General features: G+C 47.2%; 3 protein-coding genes across 4 annotated transcripts; 1 reads left to right on the forward strand and 2 right to left on the reverse strand.

Annotated features, from left to right (window-relative positions):
- Window positions 1–66: 66 nt before the first annotated feature.
- JTB (jumping translocation breakpoint) lies at window positions 67–2,377 on the reverse strand. Its single transcript, XM_060090586.1, has 5 exons — window positions 1,956–2,377; window positions 1,767–1,804; window positions 1,475–1,557; window positions 936–1,015; window positions 67–386 (listed from the first exon to the last, which is right to left on the reverse strand). The coding sequence occupies exons 1-5, from the start codon at window positions 2,036–2,038 to the stop codon at window positions 230–232; spliced, it is 441 nt and encodes a 146-aa protein (XP_059946569.1). The 5' UTR covers window positions 2,039–2,377; the 3' UTR covers window positions 67–229.
- A 3,317-nt stretch (window positions 2,378–5,694) lies between these two features.
- RAB13 (RAB13, member RAS oncogene family) lies at window positions 5,695–10,282 on the reverse strand. Of its 2 annotated transcripts, none has more exons than XM_060090588.1 (8): window positions 10,038–10,282; window positions 8,292–8,352; window positions 7,380–7,440; window positions 7,063–7,140; window positions 6,868–6,957; window positions 6,682–6,747; window positions 6,524–6,577; window positions 5,695–6,326 (listed from the first exon to the last, which is right to left on the reverse strand). In XM_060090588.1, exons 1-8 carry the CDS (start codon window positions 10,159–10,161, stop codon window positions 6,249–6,251), a joined length of 612 nt encoding a protein of 203 aa, XP_059946571.1. In that variant the 5' UTR covers window positions 10,162–10,282; the 3' UTR covers window positions 5,695–6,248. The 2 variants fall into 2 exon arrangements, with proteins under 2 accessions (XP_059946571.1, XP_059946572.1); XM_060090589.1 differs by having other exon boundaries at window positions 6,487–6,577.
- A 2,891-nt stretch (window positions 10,283–13,173) lies between these two features.
- On the forward strand, window positions 13,174–14,783 carry RPS27 (ribosomal protein S27). Its single transcript, XM_060090590.1, has 4 exons — window positions 13,174–13,263; window positions 13,554–13,662; window positions 14,229–14,339; window positions 14,695–14,783. Exons 1-4 carry the CDS (start codon window positions 13,258–13,260, stop codon window positions 14,721–14,723), a joined length of 255 nt encoding a protein of 84 aa, XP_059946573.1. The 5' UTR covers window positions 13,174–13,257; the 3' UTR covers window positions 14,724–14,783.
- Window positions 14,784–14,978: the final 195 nt, after the last annotated feature.

Raw genomic sequence — 14,978 nt, forward strand, 5'->3', positions numbered from 1 at the left:
TGCCACCCCCTTTCCCTCTCTACCCCCACGACTTCCTGCCCCAAACCAAATTACACTAGGGAAGGAAACGATTTTACTCTTTTTATTCTGCTCATTAATGATTTAGACGAGGAAGATGGGAGAAAGGGGGTGCCACCACAAGGTTCCAGAGAACCAGGGGCATGAGTCAGTTCATTCCACTTTCTGTGAGGTAGGGTCTCTAAGACCCAGATGAAAGGGGAGGAGGTAGCTATATGGACTCAATTTGCTTCCGGACCTTTTCCAGCGCCTTTCTGTCCAGTTGTCGCTGACGAACAATGACAAGGCAAGCAAAGACCAAGGCCACACCTATGACAGTCCCTTCGAATTTCCAGAATAAGTGTTGTTCCATCAGAGCTGAGCGGCAGCTGAGGGCAAGAAGAAACAGTTATCCCCAGGGAAGGCCAGACTGCCTCTCCCTCTAATCTCCCTCCTGTTTCATCCTCACCAAGATATATCTGAGGAGAAAAGAGGAAACCAGCGTCAGCCTTCTAAAGTGTTGACAGTACAGGGACTTCCCTGATGGTCCAGCAGTTAAGACTCTGTGCTTCCACTACAGGGGGCACAGGTTCGATCCCTGGTCAGGGAACTAAGATCCAGCATGCCGCATGGTGCGGCCAAAAATAAAAATAAAGCGTTTACAGTACATTAATCCCATTCAAATATTTAATTTATTTTCTGGTGAGATAAGCAGAGCTGGTATTAACCAGTTTTACTGATGAGAAAATATGGCCAATAATATAGTGCTGAGGAGTAGAGCTGGGACTGGGGTTCACGTAATTTGCCTCCAAATCCCCTCCCCTTTCCAATATGCCATGCTACCTCCATACAAAGAGGAAGAGGCAGGACTATCTACCTAAAGTCACAGAAGCAAAGGAGGTGATCTAGGAGGATTCAGGAAGAGAAACAGCACTTGCCTTTTGAACTCGCTCCTCTTAGTTGAGCTGCATGTGATTTTCTCCACATACCCTGTGGAACCACACTCGGGGGTGGTTTTCTGCCAGGAGGAAAGGACCAAAGCACTTGTTAGGAAGGGGCAGCAGGAGAAACAGGAAGGCTGCCAATCAGAATGGGCAGGTGTCCAAGTGCTACGGCTCAGAGCTGGTAGGCAACAGAGAACTAATGAAGAGTTCTCACGGGGGTGATGAGGTGGTGGTTACAGGATGAGAAGTACGTGTTACTAAGAACACTTCAGGGTCAATAGTCTATGAGAGGCAAGGGCAGGTTCCAGAACCTACTAGATTAAAAATGAACAGAACACGGTTATTAGCTGAATGTTGCCAGTAACTTGGAAAGAAAAGGGCACATTTTCAAGGGGAAGACCAGTTCAGATTTGGACTCACACTGAGATTGCAAGGAAAAAAGACGAAAAGACAATGCAAAGGCATACTTAGATAGTCAGACAGTCCCTGTCTGATTCGATGTAAGAAGAAGGGGAGAGAAAACAGATACTCACAGCCTGGAAATTAGAACATGGAGCACACTCTTCCACCACCACAAACTCTTCCACCAGCCAGCACGGCAAATTTGAGGCGCTCACTAGAGAGGGAGAGAAATGCAAGCCCCAGACCTCGTTCAGAAAATATTTCGCCCCTAAGTTCTGCCCATCAACTTCCCAGCACAGCTGAATGCCCTCGCTCCACGTGGTGCCGCCCTTTTCCACCTGATCTCTAGGTATATGGGAGGAGGTCAAAACAAAACAAAACAAAAAAACTATAGGGGCGTCGGGTTCCCAGACCATCACCCACCTGACAGCTTCTCCTCCCGCACGGGAGCTTCTGCTTGGCTGAAGCGGGTGAGGGGGGAAAATGGGCAAAAGTCAGAAGCCGGACAACAGGGAACCTCCCCCACCAACCTCCACGGTCCAGGGACACAGGGGGCGGGGACGATCCGATCCTCCCGTCCCCTCCTTTTCCCTGCCCTCAGCCCCTCCTTACCAGAGCCTTAAAGTGAAAGCGCAGAGCAACCAGCAGAGGTGGCGGCCCTGGGGGAGGCCACGCCTCCCCGCGCCCGCTGGCATGGAGTGCTCAGTGTCCCACCTGTCGGGACAGAGGGACCTGCCTGACTGGCCTCGTGCCTCGGTCGGAACGCAGAGACCGCGCTTACACTGCAGTCCTCGGGGAGGTTCCAAGTCAGGGCTGCGAAATGCTGGGGTTGCCTATCAGATCAAAGGCTCTGTCAGTACGCCCCCATGGTCGCGGCGAGAAAAGGCAATACGCATTTGTTGGGTCCGTGAGCTTCCTTCTTCGGACTGGTATGGTCCTCACGGAAGGCCGAGGGGGCGTAGAGCCTAGCACCTCCTCCGCTCCGCTTCCGCTCCCGGCGCGGCCATCTTGCGCGCGGAGGATCCTGGGCGCGGGCAGGTTTTCGAGAGCTAAGCCAGTCATCGGAAGAAGAGGCCCGTGGCTTGCCTGATGGGCCTCGTAGTCTTCCGCTCGCTGCTCCCTGGGAATTGTATCTCCTTGCATCTGTGCAGCGAGATGCGACCCATTGGCTCGGTGCACCGTTGCATTATGGTCCTGGTAGTCTTTTGCCGGAACCGAGAAGATGGCGGCTGTCAGGCTTGTGGTCCTTCTCGATGCTCCATGGGCTTTCGCCTTTTTGCCCCTCTGGGATACGTGAACAGCGAGACATAAAAAGGAACGATACGTCGCCCTCTCAGGACTTTCCTCCCTCTTTAAAATCCGAGGACTCACCATTAAGCATCAGGCTTTCCGATACCCCTCCCCCTTCCCGCTTCGAACGATGGTCTAGGCGAGAAGCTGGGTTGGCGGTCCAGGGATGGAAGCGAAACTGCACTTCTTCCTCCCTCCAGGGGCAGGAATACCAGAGACGCTGTGAATGAAGCCTTCCCCTGTCTCCGGGCTCCCACTCAGCTCTACTCAGATGTCACCTTCTCGCATGTTAATTGCTAAGTTACTCCCCAGAACCGGTCCTTGGAATAACCTCCTTAAATGTTCTCAGCTCTCCCTTGCTCCTACCTAATGCAATCAGAAGAGCGTGAGATTTGCAATCCCAAGAAGCGTTGAGTCTAGGTTCATAGGTTCAGGTGCTTATTAGCTACATGACTTTAGGACGGTATCTGGCAGTCAATGTTCTGTAGAAAATGGAAATGCTAATGTGCATTTTCTAGGTTTTTTTTTTTACAAGATGCAAATGAAATGTGTATGAAAATCCTATATTCTCTTCTAATTATATTGCCTCACAATTCTATTGCACTTTTTGAATTCAACGTTTAACTCATTTTGATCCTTTTCAGTAATCCTGAGGAATCAGAGTTGATATTATCCCTATTTTATGAATAAGCTCAGAGTGTGTCACTTGTCCAAGGGCACACAGCTAGTAGGAGAGCTGCGACCTAAGCCTAGACTTTCAACCCCCAGGCCACAGATTTGTGCCTGCTTTCCCTCCCCATGGAGCCAGACCTTGACATATATCCAGAACTGCAGCGACTTGACCCACATTCTGGGTTCATGCCTTACTGTCTGGTAATGTATTAGTCACTATCCTAATTCTGCCAGAAATTTCCTCCTAGTTTTACATACATGTATGTCTGCAGCCTCTCAGACAACTGGACTATGAGTTTAGTTTTCGTAGTTGCTCAGTAGATAGATAGGAGGTATTTAAAATAAACTTCATATAAATCTAGGCACTATCTGTATCCCACCTCTTAAGATCAAAGCACTTACCCCCATGCTTTCTTCTTGTTAACTCTGCTCCACACTCTTCTCCCTCAGGAAGTCTTTCTAGCCTAAAGAACACAGCTAGTCCCCTCCCCCCACAGCCCTAAGAGCTAGCGCACTTTTGGAGATCAACAATATATCTGGTGCTACATCCCATAAATTCTCTCTTCCCAGCAGACTGAAATCTGGCTGCTCAAGAGCAAGAACTAACAGACTGGAAAGATCACTGGGCGGGAGTTGAAAAAACAACAACCACCTGGTGAGGGCTGAGCATTAATTTTGCTTGTAACTATTTGTTCCTTTAAGTTACTATTTGTCTGTATATGTCAATAGTTGTATGTTATAGAAAGTAGGATATGGGGGGTTTTCCCAGTATTTTTTAGCCATAATAAAAGTTTTGGCTGAAATAATGTATTCTGTTACTCCTTACCCAATCCCACTGTGTCTCATGACAAGCTGGAAGATTTTGTAAGATCTCACTTCCAGTAGCCATACCAAGCAACTGAATAGGGGCTCCATGCTGAAACTGGATTTTAAAATATCTGCTATGGAGTATGACAAAGATGTCGGTCAGTCTTCTTCCTGGGATTCACAAAATGCAAGTCTTGCCTCATCCCTTGAGTAAATTAAACTAGCTGAGCAGTTGACTACAGAGCTCACACATAAGCCACAGATAAGGATATCACCCCATCGAAGCTTGGATACATAATACATTTATCAAATTATTTTCCACATTTATCAAATTATTTTCTGAGTCATTTTCCTGACACTGTCAGACTTTTTTCTGAGTGTTGTCTTTTACCAACAGAAACAGCAGCACACAAAAAGGCTTTGCTGATAGCTCCAGGGTTGTGCCATCCACTTCCACACTGCAGGCTTGGGGATTTCTTAAATGCCTTGAACATCATATCCATGAATTAAACTTCTAATGGTACTTTGTCTAAACCAAATCTGACATTTTCATTATCCTGATAAAAGATCAAGTCTGTGAGATAATTTTGCTGTTTAAAAATACTGTGTAAGAGTGAAAGGGGTCTACGTGTACTTAAGGGAACTCAAGGTTTGGGGGGTTTTTTTGGCCACACCATGCAGCATGCAGGATGTTAGTTCCCTGACCGGGGATCAAACCTGTGCCCCCTGCATTGAGAGTGTTACCAATGGGAGTGGGAGTCTTAACCACTGTACCACCAGGGAAGTCCCAAGTCTAAGTTTCTTTTCCGTGGTTCTTTTGCATGCCAATAGTTTTACTTCTTTGTTATTCAGTAGTTACGGGCAGTTTTTGTTAAATTTTACTAGTCTCTTTTTTTTTTTTTTTTTTTTTTTTTTGCGGTACGCGGGCCTCTCACTGTTGTGGCCTCTCCCGCTGCGGAACACAGGCTCCAGATGCACAGCTCAGCGGCCATGGCTCATGGGCCTAGCCACTCCGCAGCATGTGGGATCTTCCCAGACCGGGGCACGAACCCGTGTCCCCTGCATCGGCAGGCGGACTCTCAACCACTGAGCCACCAGGGAAGCCCTAGTCTCTTTTCTAGTAAGTACCACCCAGAGGTTATATTAACTTGACCATTGTGCTTGGCACATAGTAGATGCTCAATAAATATTTATGACTAAATGAACCTCTTCTGTGTCTCATTTTCCCCACCTATAAAAGCAGATAATAATGCTTACTAGTTACTTAAAGGGATTCCTGGCAGAATCAAAGATGCTAGCAGAAATCACTGGATGAAAAATAGTGGTTCTGCTATTTCCCTGAGGCTAGGGCTGTCACTCCTCTGGGGAGGCCCAAGAAAGAGTCCTGCTCTTTTAGAATCTCCTGGACAAGACTCTGCACACAAGGATCCTCTAAATCCCATGCTGGAAAGAGGATGTCCAGACCTTCAGTTTCAAAGAAACTCTGCTCCTTGTTTCCCTCATCAATTAAACAGCTGGGGAAGGGAGAGCTGTAGGATTAGGCATCCCAGGAACTCAGCCAGATTCAAGCAGACCAACCACCTCAGAGAGACAAGAATTAGGTTTATGAGTAGAGAGCAATTCTGACAATGATGAAAGTTACCCAAACCCGGGACATTTGTGCAAATGGTGGCCTTTAATGCTGAGAAAGACCATGCAGAGTGACAGGACCAAACCTTCAGGTGGTGCTGAGCCAGCCTCTCACAGGACCCTAAAGCCTGCTCCAGTAACAGAATAAATCAATTATTTATTTACATTTATATTTGCCCTGGAAACCCAGAGAAGGTCTGAGGCTTAGGGCCATCTATCCTTCCTTTCCTCCTCCCTCTCTTCCTACCTCCTTTTCACCTTCTTTCACTTTCTCGATTCTTTCCCTTCTTCTTGCCTCTCCTTCCCTCTCTAGTCTACCTCCTTCTTTTCCTCTTTCCTCCTCACTCCTTCCTTTTTTTCTCCTCCATATTCTCCCCATTCTTCCACCATCTACCCAGCTCTAGCCCTCCAAGCCCCACGTGCTACTTCTCCCCTGCCCAGCCCCTCAGCCCTGCCTCCCTCAGGTTCGGCCTCCAGGCTTAGGGCGGAGAGGCAGAAGGGGAGTCTTCAGCCCAGCGAGCACTTGTTGGTGTTCTTCTTGTCACACGTTTTCAGGTCAGTGCTGGGGGGCTTGTTGCTGTTTCCCTAGAGGGAGAAGGGTACAGGGGTCAGGGTGAGAATGGCTAGCTGGGGTCTGGGGTCACCCTCATGGGCAGTCTTAGCACTGCTCTCCTCGTCAGTTTTTACTCCCAACGCGCGCGTGCACAACACGCACACGCACACGTGCACACACACACACACTCACATGCACAGTTGTACTTAGCCCAGCAGAACCAACTCACTGATCTCCGGCCTCCTGACTTGAGCAAGATGTCCCGGGCCAGGGAACTGAAAGCCTAATGGGGAAAGTAGAGATTGATCAGAACAGGTTGGAGGGGAGGATAAGTCTATCTTCCAATACCTCATCTCTTTGAGGGATGAAGGATGCGGTGTGTCTCACCTCATCTACATTCATGCTGGATTTAGCACTTGTCTCAAAAAATCGGATTCCATGCTCCCGAGCCAACTGCATGGAGTGAAGCAGTAAAAAGAGAGTTGGATGAAGGGCAGCAGCCAAATCCCTGCAATCTGGCCTCATCTTGGCCCTCCTGGCCCAGTTCTAGAACATTGCCCAGCCTGCTCTTACCTTATCAGCCTGCTCCTTCTGGACCTTCCTCTTGGCCTCCATATCACACTTGTTCCCCAGTAAGAGGCGCTCTACCCCAGCCGAGGCATTCTGAGACAAGAGGTAAGAGTAAAAGTTGGGTCCTGCTCATTTTCACAGTCTCCTTCATCCTCCAGGTTCTACCCAATTCCCCTGTCTCTCTGGGAGGGTCCTTACCTCTTTGATGCTCTTCATCCAGTTCTGAATATTCTCGAAGGATTTCTCATCTGTGATGTCATATACTAGGATAATGCCCTGGGGAATGGCAGAGTTCACAATGGAGCCTTGTACCATATTCCCCTGTTTAGGCTTCCCACTGCCCTCTAAGTGACCCTGCAAATTCTATCCACAAGTCTAATCACTAGGCCACATGGGGCCCTCTGCAACCCATACTGTGCCCCACCCCATTTTTCTCTGCCCCAACTCCTGTCCCTCTATATTCATACATTCTAGTGCCTCATGCCTCATCCCTTGTCCAGAACCACACTTCATACCATGGCTCCACGGTAATAGGCAGTAGTTATCGTCTTGAATCGCTCTTGGCCAGCTGTGTCCCTGAAGAGGTGGAATATTTCATGGGGTGGGATACAGGGAAGAGGTCTCCAAAGAGAGAATCCTACCCCCACCCCCTAAGAATTTAGCTTTTGCAACTGAAAGGAACAGAATCAGGAAACAGTAAAGGAAGAAAGGGATAAAAGACAGTTGAGCTGATACTGAGTGATGGTAAAGCCCTAAGAAACAGGTCTTTCTGTTTTATTCATTGTTTACTCTGTGCCAAGCACTGTGTATATATCATTTTATTTGTGTCATTTTATGTAATCTTCACTCTATCCTTGTGAGACATGTTTTATTATCTCTATTTTACAAATGAGGAAACAGATTTAAAGAGGCCAAATAACTGATGAAGGTCATTCTGTACCAGAACCAGGATTGAACCACATTCTCCTCTTATCTGTTGTATCATAATGCCTCCATTAAGCCTTTTATCACTTGACACCCTTAGGGTCTCCAGCTTCCTCAGGGCAGTCAGGTCAAACCTCTACACTTGGCTTTATGGCCTCTCCACTAGACTGATAGTCAAGTCTTAATTCTGCTATTTGCTATTTAACTGTTAAGAGCCTGTTTCCACATTATAGTTCAACAGACAATTGATCTAGCTAGATAGTTGCCAAGTTCAGAGGATGCTCCAGGTCCGGGAGAGGCAAGAGAATTACAAAAAAGCTGAAAATAGTTGAGTAAGCAGGAAGAGAGATGAAAGGACATCTGAATGAGGTGACAGAAATGGATTAGAAAATGTACTGGAAGAAGCACTGGGAAAGGGAGAGAAATGAAACTAAAAAGAAGAGAAACACCTATAGGAGGTAAATGAGGAAGTGTGGCTTAGGAGTCCTGAGGGATTCACTCACCAGACTTGCAGTTTGATCTTTTTCCCCTCTATATCCACAGTGCGGATCTTGAAATCAATTCCTAGAGGTGGAGAGTGTACACTGAAATTGAGACATGTATATACAAGCATGTAAAAGTGTGTGGTGAGAGGGACAGGAATGGAGCAGTGGCAGTGCCAGAAATTCTGCAGGGCAGGCTCTTGGGAAGCAATCTTGTAGGAAGTGTAAAACTAGGGGGATTTTCTCAAAGTTGTATTTGTATAGCAAGCATATTGTTTTTACTTAGATTTTACGGGCTTTGAGGGGAGAAGGTGATGAAAATTCTGCAAGGAGGCTTAAGGCCTCTAAGGCACTTATTGGGTCTGCTTAGCCATGCCAGCTGACAACTCTCTCAGTTCAATCTGTCTCCCCCAAAATATTACTTTCAGATTCCTTTTTCTTTCTGTTTTCTTAGAACCCTCTACTCTCGGTTCTCCCACCTACCCTCCTGGCCCTACAGGGTAAAGAGCAAGGAAAAAGGTAACTGATGACCATCTATGTGAATTAACTAGTAGGCCAGGCTTGGAAACAAGAAAATTTGAGGCTAAACAAGATTCCCCCAAGACTGAATTAGGCGAGAGGAGCATTTCTCTCTCCTCTTTCTAACCAGAATGTCTTGATACTCTTCTTGTCTTATTTCCCAGGCCAGAGGAGATTAAGAATGATGAGAGGGGGGCTTCCCTGGTGGCGCAGTGATTAAGAATCCACCTGCCAATGCAGGGGACATGGGTTCGAGCCCTGGCCTGGGAAGATCCCACATGCCGCGGAGCAACTACTGAGCAACCACAACTACTGAGCCTGCACTCTAGAGCCCATGTGCCACAACTACTGAGCCCAAGTGCCACAACTACTGAAGTCCGTGTACCTAGAGCCCATGCTCTGCAACAGGAGAAGCCACCGCAGTGAGAAGCCTGCGCACCTCAAGGAAGAGTAGCCCTGCTCGCCGCAACGAGAGAAAGGCTCTGCGCAGCAACGAAGACCCAACACAGCCAAAAATAAATAAATAAAATAAATGAATTAAAAAAAAAAAAAAGAATGATGAGAGGGGAGGAGGGGAGACAACGTTCTTAGTGGAAACTTGTGCACCTCCCCCAAGCCTGAGGAGGCTGAGTCACCAGGCTGACTCAGAGACCCCAAAAGTCCCCTCACTCTGGCTTCCTCACCAGGCTGACTGCATATTCCTGATCACAGTCCTTGGGCCACTCTCCAGCACACCCAGCCACTCTGTTCCATCTTCCCCAACCCGTATTAAGTTGAGGGGCAGGGAGACTGCAAAGTAGATGGTAAGGTGGGAATGCAATGGGAGAGTATGCAAACTCAGTGGGACAGAAAGAGGCTGGCAGAATTGGGAGACAGATGTTCAGGGAGAGAGGATACAGGAAATGTGGAGAGTGGATCAAGAGTTCTAGGTGGATGGGGGTGGGGGAAGAGGAGCTGAGAGGGAAATAGAGAAGGGTTCATGTGGTTTTGGGGAGACAAGGGAAACAGGTGGTACCAAGAAAATAAGGGGCTGGCACAACTGAGGAGTAACCTGGAGATCTCAGAGAGGTTAGAGGTTTGGGTACTATCCGGAGACATATAAGGGGGATGGGTCTGAGACGGGGTTGAGGGACTGGAGTTCAGAAGCCTGACTCTAAGGGGACTTAAAAGTGGGCCACAAGTAATCCAAGAGCCTGAGGATGAGGGCATGGGGGAGTCGGGGATCTAGGGTATGGCCAGTGGGCTCACCGATGGTGGAGATGTAAGTGTTGTTGAAGTTGTCCTCTGCAAAGCGAATGATCAGACAAGTCTTGCCCACCCCTGAGTCCCCGATCAGCAGCAACTTGAAGAGGTGGTCGTAGGCTTTGGCCATGGCGGACACTGGGGGTGCCGGGAGAGGGGTGGGGAAGCGCCGTGCACTGGTAGGCGGGATTGGAGGGTTGGCAAACAGAGCGGCCCCGGAGCCCAGGCCAGGAAGTTTTCCTCCCTCTCCGCCCAGGCTCCGGGAAAAAGGAGAGGCGGCACTCCTCTGGGCCCCACCCCCTGCCCGCCCACCCCTTTCTGCTGGCCAAGGAGGCCAGCCCGGACTTCGGCTCTCTGGGCTTTCCCTTCCCAGCCAACACTGGCCTGTCTCCCTAGCCATTTCCCATAGCTTTTTGCTTACTATCGTCCCCCTTTTTTTTAAAAAAAAATTATTTATTTATTTACTTATTTTATTTTTGGCTGTGTTGGGTCTTTGTTGCTGCGCGCGGGCTTTCTCTAGTTGCGGCGAGCGGGGGCTACCCTTCGTTGCAGTGCGCGGGCTTCTCATTGCGGTGGCTTCTCTTGTTACAGGCTCTAGGCGCGCGGGCTTCCGTAGTTGTGGCACACGGGCTTAGTTGCTCCGCGGCATGTGGGATCTCCTGGACCAGGGTTCGAACTCGTGTCCCCTTCACTGGCAGGTGGATTCTTAACCACTGCGCCACCAGGGAAGCCGCCGTCCCCCCTCTTTTGACTTCACTCTTCCAGTCTGAAGCCAGAGACGCTGGGGTGATGTGAAGTAGAAGATTAATCAAAATGACCAGGGGAAGAGGAATTTTAGAGGAATTAAGGGAAGGGGAAGTTTGGGTGAATAAGGGTGAAGGCCAGGACAGCACTGGGAGTTGCCAAAAATTGGCGACTGATTTTTGGAGGGGCGACTCAGGGAAAACAGAATCCTTCTGGGGCAGTTCTAGAATTCTGGTGTTAGTGTTCCAAGCCCTTAGTTTTAGAACCCCAATTCCTTTTGAAAAAAGCGGGATGCCTGGAGTTGGTGGCTATTCGTTGAGTCAGTCTGCCCCCTGGTGGAACAGAGTGAAAATTAAAAGTAATTATAGAATCAGCGAGCACACACACACACCCCCACACACACACACCCACACACACACATCCCAAGGCGCGCGCCGGCGCGCGCCCCCCCCTCCACACTTCACCTAGATACATTCTGGAGCTTCATTTTGAACAGTCTTTCTTCTGGGACCCTGTGTGTGAATTCTCTGACAAGCCAGCTCAGGAAGACAGAGATTGGGACTACAAACGTCTGGTCTCGTTCTTTTCATGAGATCTGGATCTTTTAACACAGCCCTGAGACAGTACTCCTGACACCCCACTGAACAGACTGTGAATGTGTAGCCTTGGCAACCAGGAAGCTGAAATATGGAGAACACAGCTATAAAGAAACAAATTTATCTTTGACTTTGGAAAAAATTACTCAAAATATCTGCTTTTCTAATAGCAGGTCAGTAGAATAGTCCTTGTATAAGGATAGTGTACTGGTTGTGAGAAGGCATCTTTTGTCACTTCACTTATCCTCGTTACCTTGTGTGCCAATGCTTGTCCTTTCTCAAACACAACTATTCAATCCCCTTTTGTCCTTTATCTCACCAGCCATTATGTCTTCAAGCTGTATTACAAACCTTGAGTGTCCTCTACTTCTCGCTGGCCAAACCATCTCTCTCCAGCCCTTTAAATTATTCTTCAATGTTCATGGATTGTTCTGATAAAAATTCATCAATTCTTTTTCATTTCATTTTATTTTATCTGGATCTGGACTCTTCATCTCCAGCAATATATTATTCTTTTTCACCTCTCTAAATTGTACTTATGCTGCTGTATACCTGCTTTCACTGGAGCCTCATCTCCATAGTACTCTCCCCCTAGCTCTCAGAGCTTCTGCAACAATGACTTTCCCCTCCTCAATTTTGGCAGGCTCATTCGGTCTCTGGTTTTATATTCACAAGCTCTTCCCTCAGCCTAGAATTCTATTCCCCCAAACTGCTGCTTGGTTGATTCCTTGTCTTTCAGATTTCAGCTTAAATGTCACTTCCTCAGAGGTTTTTCTCACCCATCAGTAGTGTGCTGGAACCAATCCTTACTGGCTCATGAGAACAGATTGTGCTTATCTCTTTCCAAATCCGTGTTTAATGATATCACATTGATAGTCTGAAATTGGCCACAGTGGGAGTATTTATGCCATTGAAATTAGCAAAGACAACAAATCCGGGCTCCCCTCCATATAGTCAGGTGTTAAACGTTTACCAGTACAGCCTTGACTAGAACTCACATCCCTTGCCCTATTCCATTCCTTTGGAATTAAACAGGTCCCCAGATGCCATTTGGGTCATCTTCGCCCCTCCTTTATGACAAATGGACATTCTAACCCTTTGATCATTACTGTAGGAGACCATGATTTGTTCTTCATTTTTTCTTCTCATTCCCTGTCAAGAGTGTCGATGCTGGTTTAGTAGCATACTTTGGAAAATTTGTTTAATGTCTCTGGACATCACTTTCCCCATCTGTAAAATGTGGATAATAATAGTATCAACCTGATGGAGTTGTTGTGACGATTAATTAACATGTGAAAAGCAGTCAGAACAATGCACAAATATGCACTACATAAGTGAGTGATGTAATTAGTATTAGAGGGAAAGATGGAGAGAATAAAATTTAACAATGGTTAGCCCTACGAATAGGCTGGAGGTGCGGAAAATATGAGGACTTCCTTTTTTTATATTTACATTTCTGAATTGTTAAAAATAGGCAAACTAAACCAATTGAAAAATATTAAGTATTAATATTAAAATATTAATAAATTTCTATTTAGTAAGTTCCAGACATGGCTCAGTCTCGCTGTTTTCCTAAGCAGTTCCCATTGTTAAGGTGTAGCGCGAAATTTAAAAATTGTCCATTTACCCCTCAATAGAGATCAAACGCTGACCTTAAGAGAACATGCTCACTCTCTCAACATGGCGACTCATCTATGTCCTGTCATTTAGAGACCTTTCAAAAATGGCAGCCCCCACCTCGCCCCGCCGCCCGCACACCGTGAGAGAAGGACCTTCCCAACATGGCGGCAGAAGGCCTAGGCGTCACTTCCTGCGGGACGGCGGATTTAAGGAGCAGGATTTCCGCTTTCGCTCCTTTCCGACGGTGACGACCTCCCCACGAGAACATGCCTGTGAGTTCCTTGGTGCAGGTTTCCGTGGAGATCTCGCTCTTCTGTCCGCACGCTCCCCTCATGCTGATTTCGGATCGCAGAGGGCCCTCACTTGCTCTCCGCACTTTGCAGAGGCCCATGGGGCCCCCTGCCTAGACGGGAGCGGAGAGGCGATAAGATGGCGGCCCAGCTGCGCAGACAGCAGGGGCGGCGAGGGGCGAGCTCTCCCCGGTGTGTGGCAGTGGGGGCTGTTTTCGATCATCCCATGTTCGCCGTTGGTTTCTAAATCTCTGCATTTCTGCCTCTCTTAGCTCGCAAAGGATCTCCTTCATCCCTCTCCAGAAGAGGAGAAGAGGAAACACAAGAAGAAGCGCCTGGTGCAGAGCCCCAATTCCTATTTCATGGATGTGAAATGCCCAGGTGAGGAGATAACTTGCAGTAGTGGGGAAAGCACTGGACCCCAAGGAAAAAGGTATCCTTGAAGCGGTTCTGATTTCTTAAAATTTGAATGTTTGAGATGGGTAAAATTTTGCATTTCAGGAACAGTGATCCATAGTGAGCTCCCTTCAAAACTTTATGTGCAGACCGTAACATTTCTTTGTGTTGAGAAACACTGGAATGTTATGTTGGGCTTCTGTTGTGGTCATTTATATACTTGTACCTGGAGGCAAGGGGGTGGATTCGTTGACCAGTTACTGAGCGTCCCTTCTCACCAAATAGAGGATTGTCTATATTTTAACTCTCGGATAGTTTTTTTGGATGATGGTGGTAACGCATTAACAAAAAAGTCTTAGGTGGGGGCAGATAGTCCAGGTTGCTTGTAAGTTGGCTTTAATGTATACTTAGAGCCAAGTAATCGATTTAGAATAGGAAAGTAAATTTCAAGAATTTACATAACATGCTTGTTTTACAGTTAATACATGACAGCATATGTTTAAGTGAATAAAGGTTTGGGGAAAATAGGGTAACTCGGTGTTTTTTCACAGGATGCTATAAAATCACCACCGTCTTTAGCCATGCACAAACAGTAGTTTTGTGTGTTGGCTGCTCTACCGTCCTCTGCCAGCCTACAGGAGGAAAAGCAAGGCTTACAGAAGGTAAATGGTTTAATTAATATTGTGATTTTGGGGTTTGAATCTTAAGAGAGGTCATGTATAATGTAAATGATCAGGCTGTCTTGCAAAGAGGGTTGGGTTTGATAGTCTTTCTCCAAAAGCATAATTAGAAAGCACTAATCTCAGTGCTGTCTAAGGCTGGGGTGGATGGGTGATAAAAGGGGCTTCATATGAACTGAAGCTGATGTTGTCTTTAAGTGAGTAGGTAGGAGTTAAAAGAGTTGAGAAAACTACAGATGTAGGTTTCCTGTGGGTATCAGGCATCTTTTTGATTTGTGGGGGTGGGACAGGGTAAGTAGGCTGCTGTCAGTTAACCTTCGGAACTTAATTCTTGCAGGGTGCTCTTTCAGACGGAAGCAGCACTAAAAGCCCCTGGAATCAAGATGAATGGGAAACCATCCCAATAAACACATTTTGGATACGTCCTGTTTATTGTCTTGTTTTACTGCTAGGAAGTTCCTACCTCACGTATTCAGGGGCAATCAGAAGAGTGGACTGTAGAGTCATTTGGGGCAAGTAAGTGGTCAAATACTTAAAAAGTCCATTTGGGACATTTCTATCCCTAGGCTCATTGAGTAAATCTGCAGAGCTTGATTAAAAACTGGAATGGTAGATAAATGG

The sequence above is a fragment of the Mesoplodon densirostris genome, chromosome 2 (genome assembly GCF_025265405.1).
Source record: "Mesoplodon densirostris isolate mMesDen1 chromosome 2, mMesDen1 primary haplotype, whole genome shotgun sequence".
Lineage (NCBI taxonomy): Eukaryota > Metazoa > Chordata > Mammalia > Artiodactyla > Ziphiidae > Mesoplodon > Mesoplodon densirostris.

Excerpts from the sequence above, each read along its gene's own strand:
- JTB (XM_060090586.1), bottom strand. The coding sequence starts at position 2,038 with ATGCCAGCGGGCGCGGGGAGGCGTGGCCTCCCCCAGGGCCGCCACCTC. Across the intron at positions 1,558-1,766 it reads GCGGGAGGAGAAGCTGTCAG|TGAGCGCCTCAAATTTGCCG; the intron begins GTGGGTGATGGT and ends CTCCCTCTCTAG. Across the intron at positions 387-935 it reads AAGAGGAGCGAGTTCAAAAG|CTGCCGCTCAGCTCTGATGG; the intron begins GCAAGTGCTGTT and ends TCTTGCCCTCAG.
- RAB13 (XM_060090588.1), bottom strand. The coding sequence starts at position 10,161 with ATGGCCAAAGCCTACGACCACCTCTTCAAGTTGCTGCTGATCGGGGAC. Across the intron at positions 7,141-7,379 it reads CCTATTACCGTGGAGCCATG|GGCATTATCCTAGTATATGA; the intron begins GTATGAAGTGTG and ends GCCATTCCCCAG. Across the intron at positions 6,748-6,867 it reads AGAAGGAGCAGGCTGATAAG|TTGGCTCGGGAGCATGGAAT; the intron begins GTAAGAGCAGGC and ends CACTCCATGCAG.
- RPS27 (XM_060090590.1), top strand. Across the intron at positions 13,663-14,228 it reads CATGGATGTGAAATGCCCAG|GATGCTATAAAATCACCACC; the intron begins GTGAGGAGATAA and ends GTTTTTTCACAG. Across the intron at positions 14,340-14,694 it reads AAAAGCAAGGCTTACAGAAG|GGTGCTCTTTCAGACGGAAG; the intron begins GTAAATGGTTTA and ends TAATTCTTGCAG.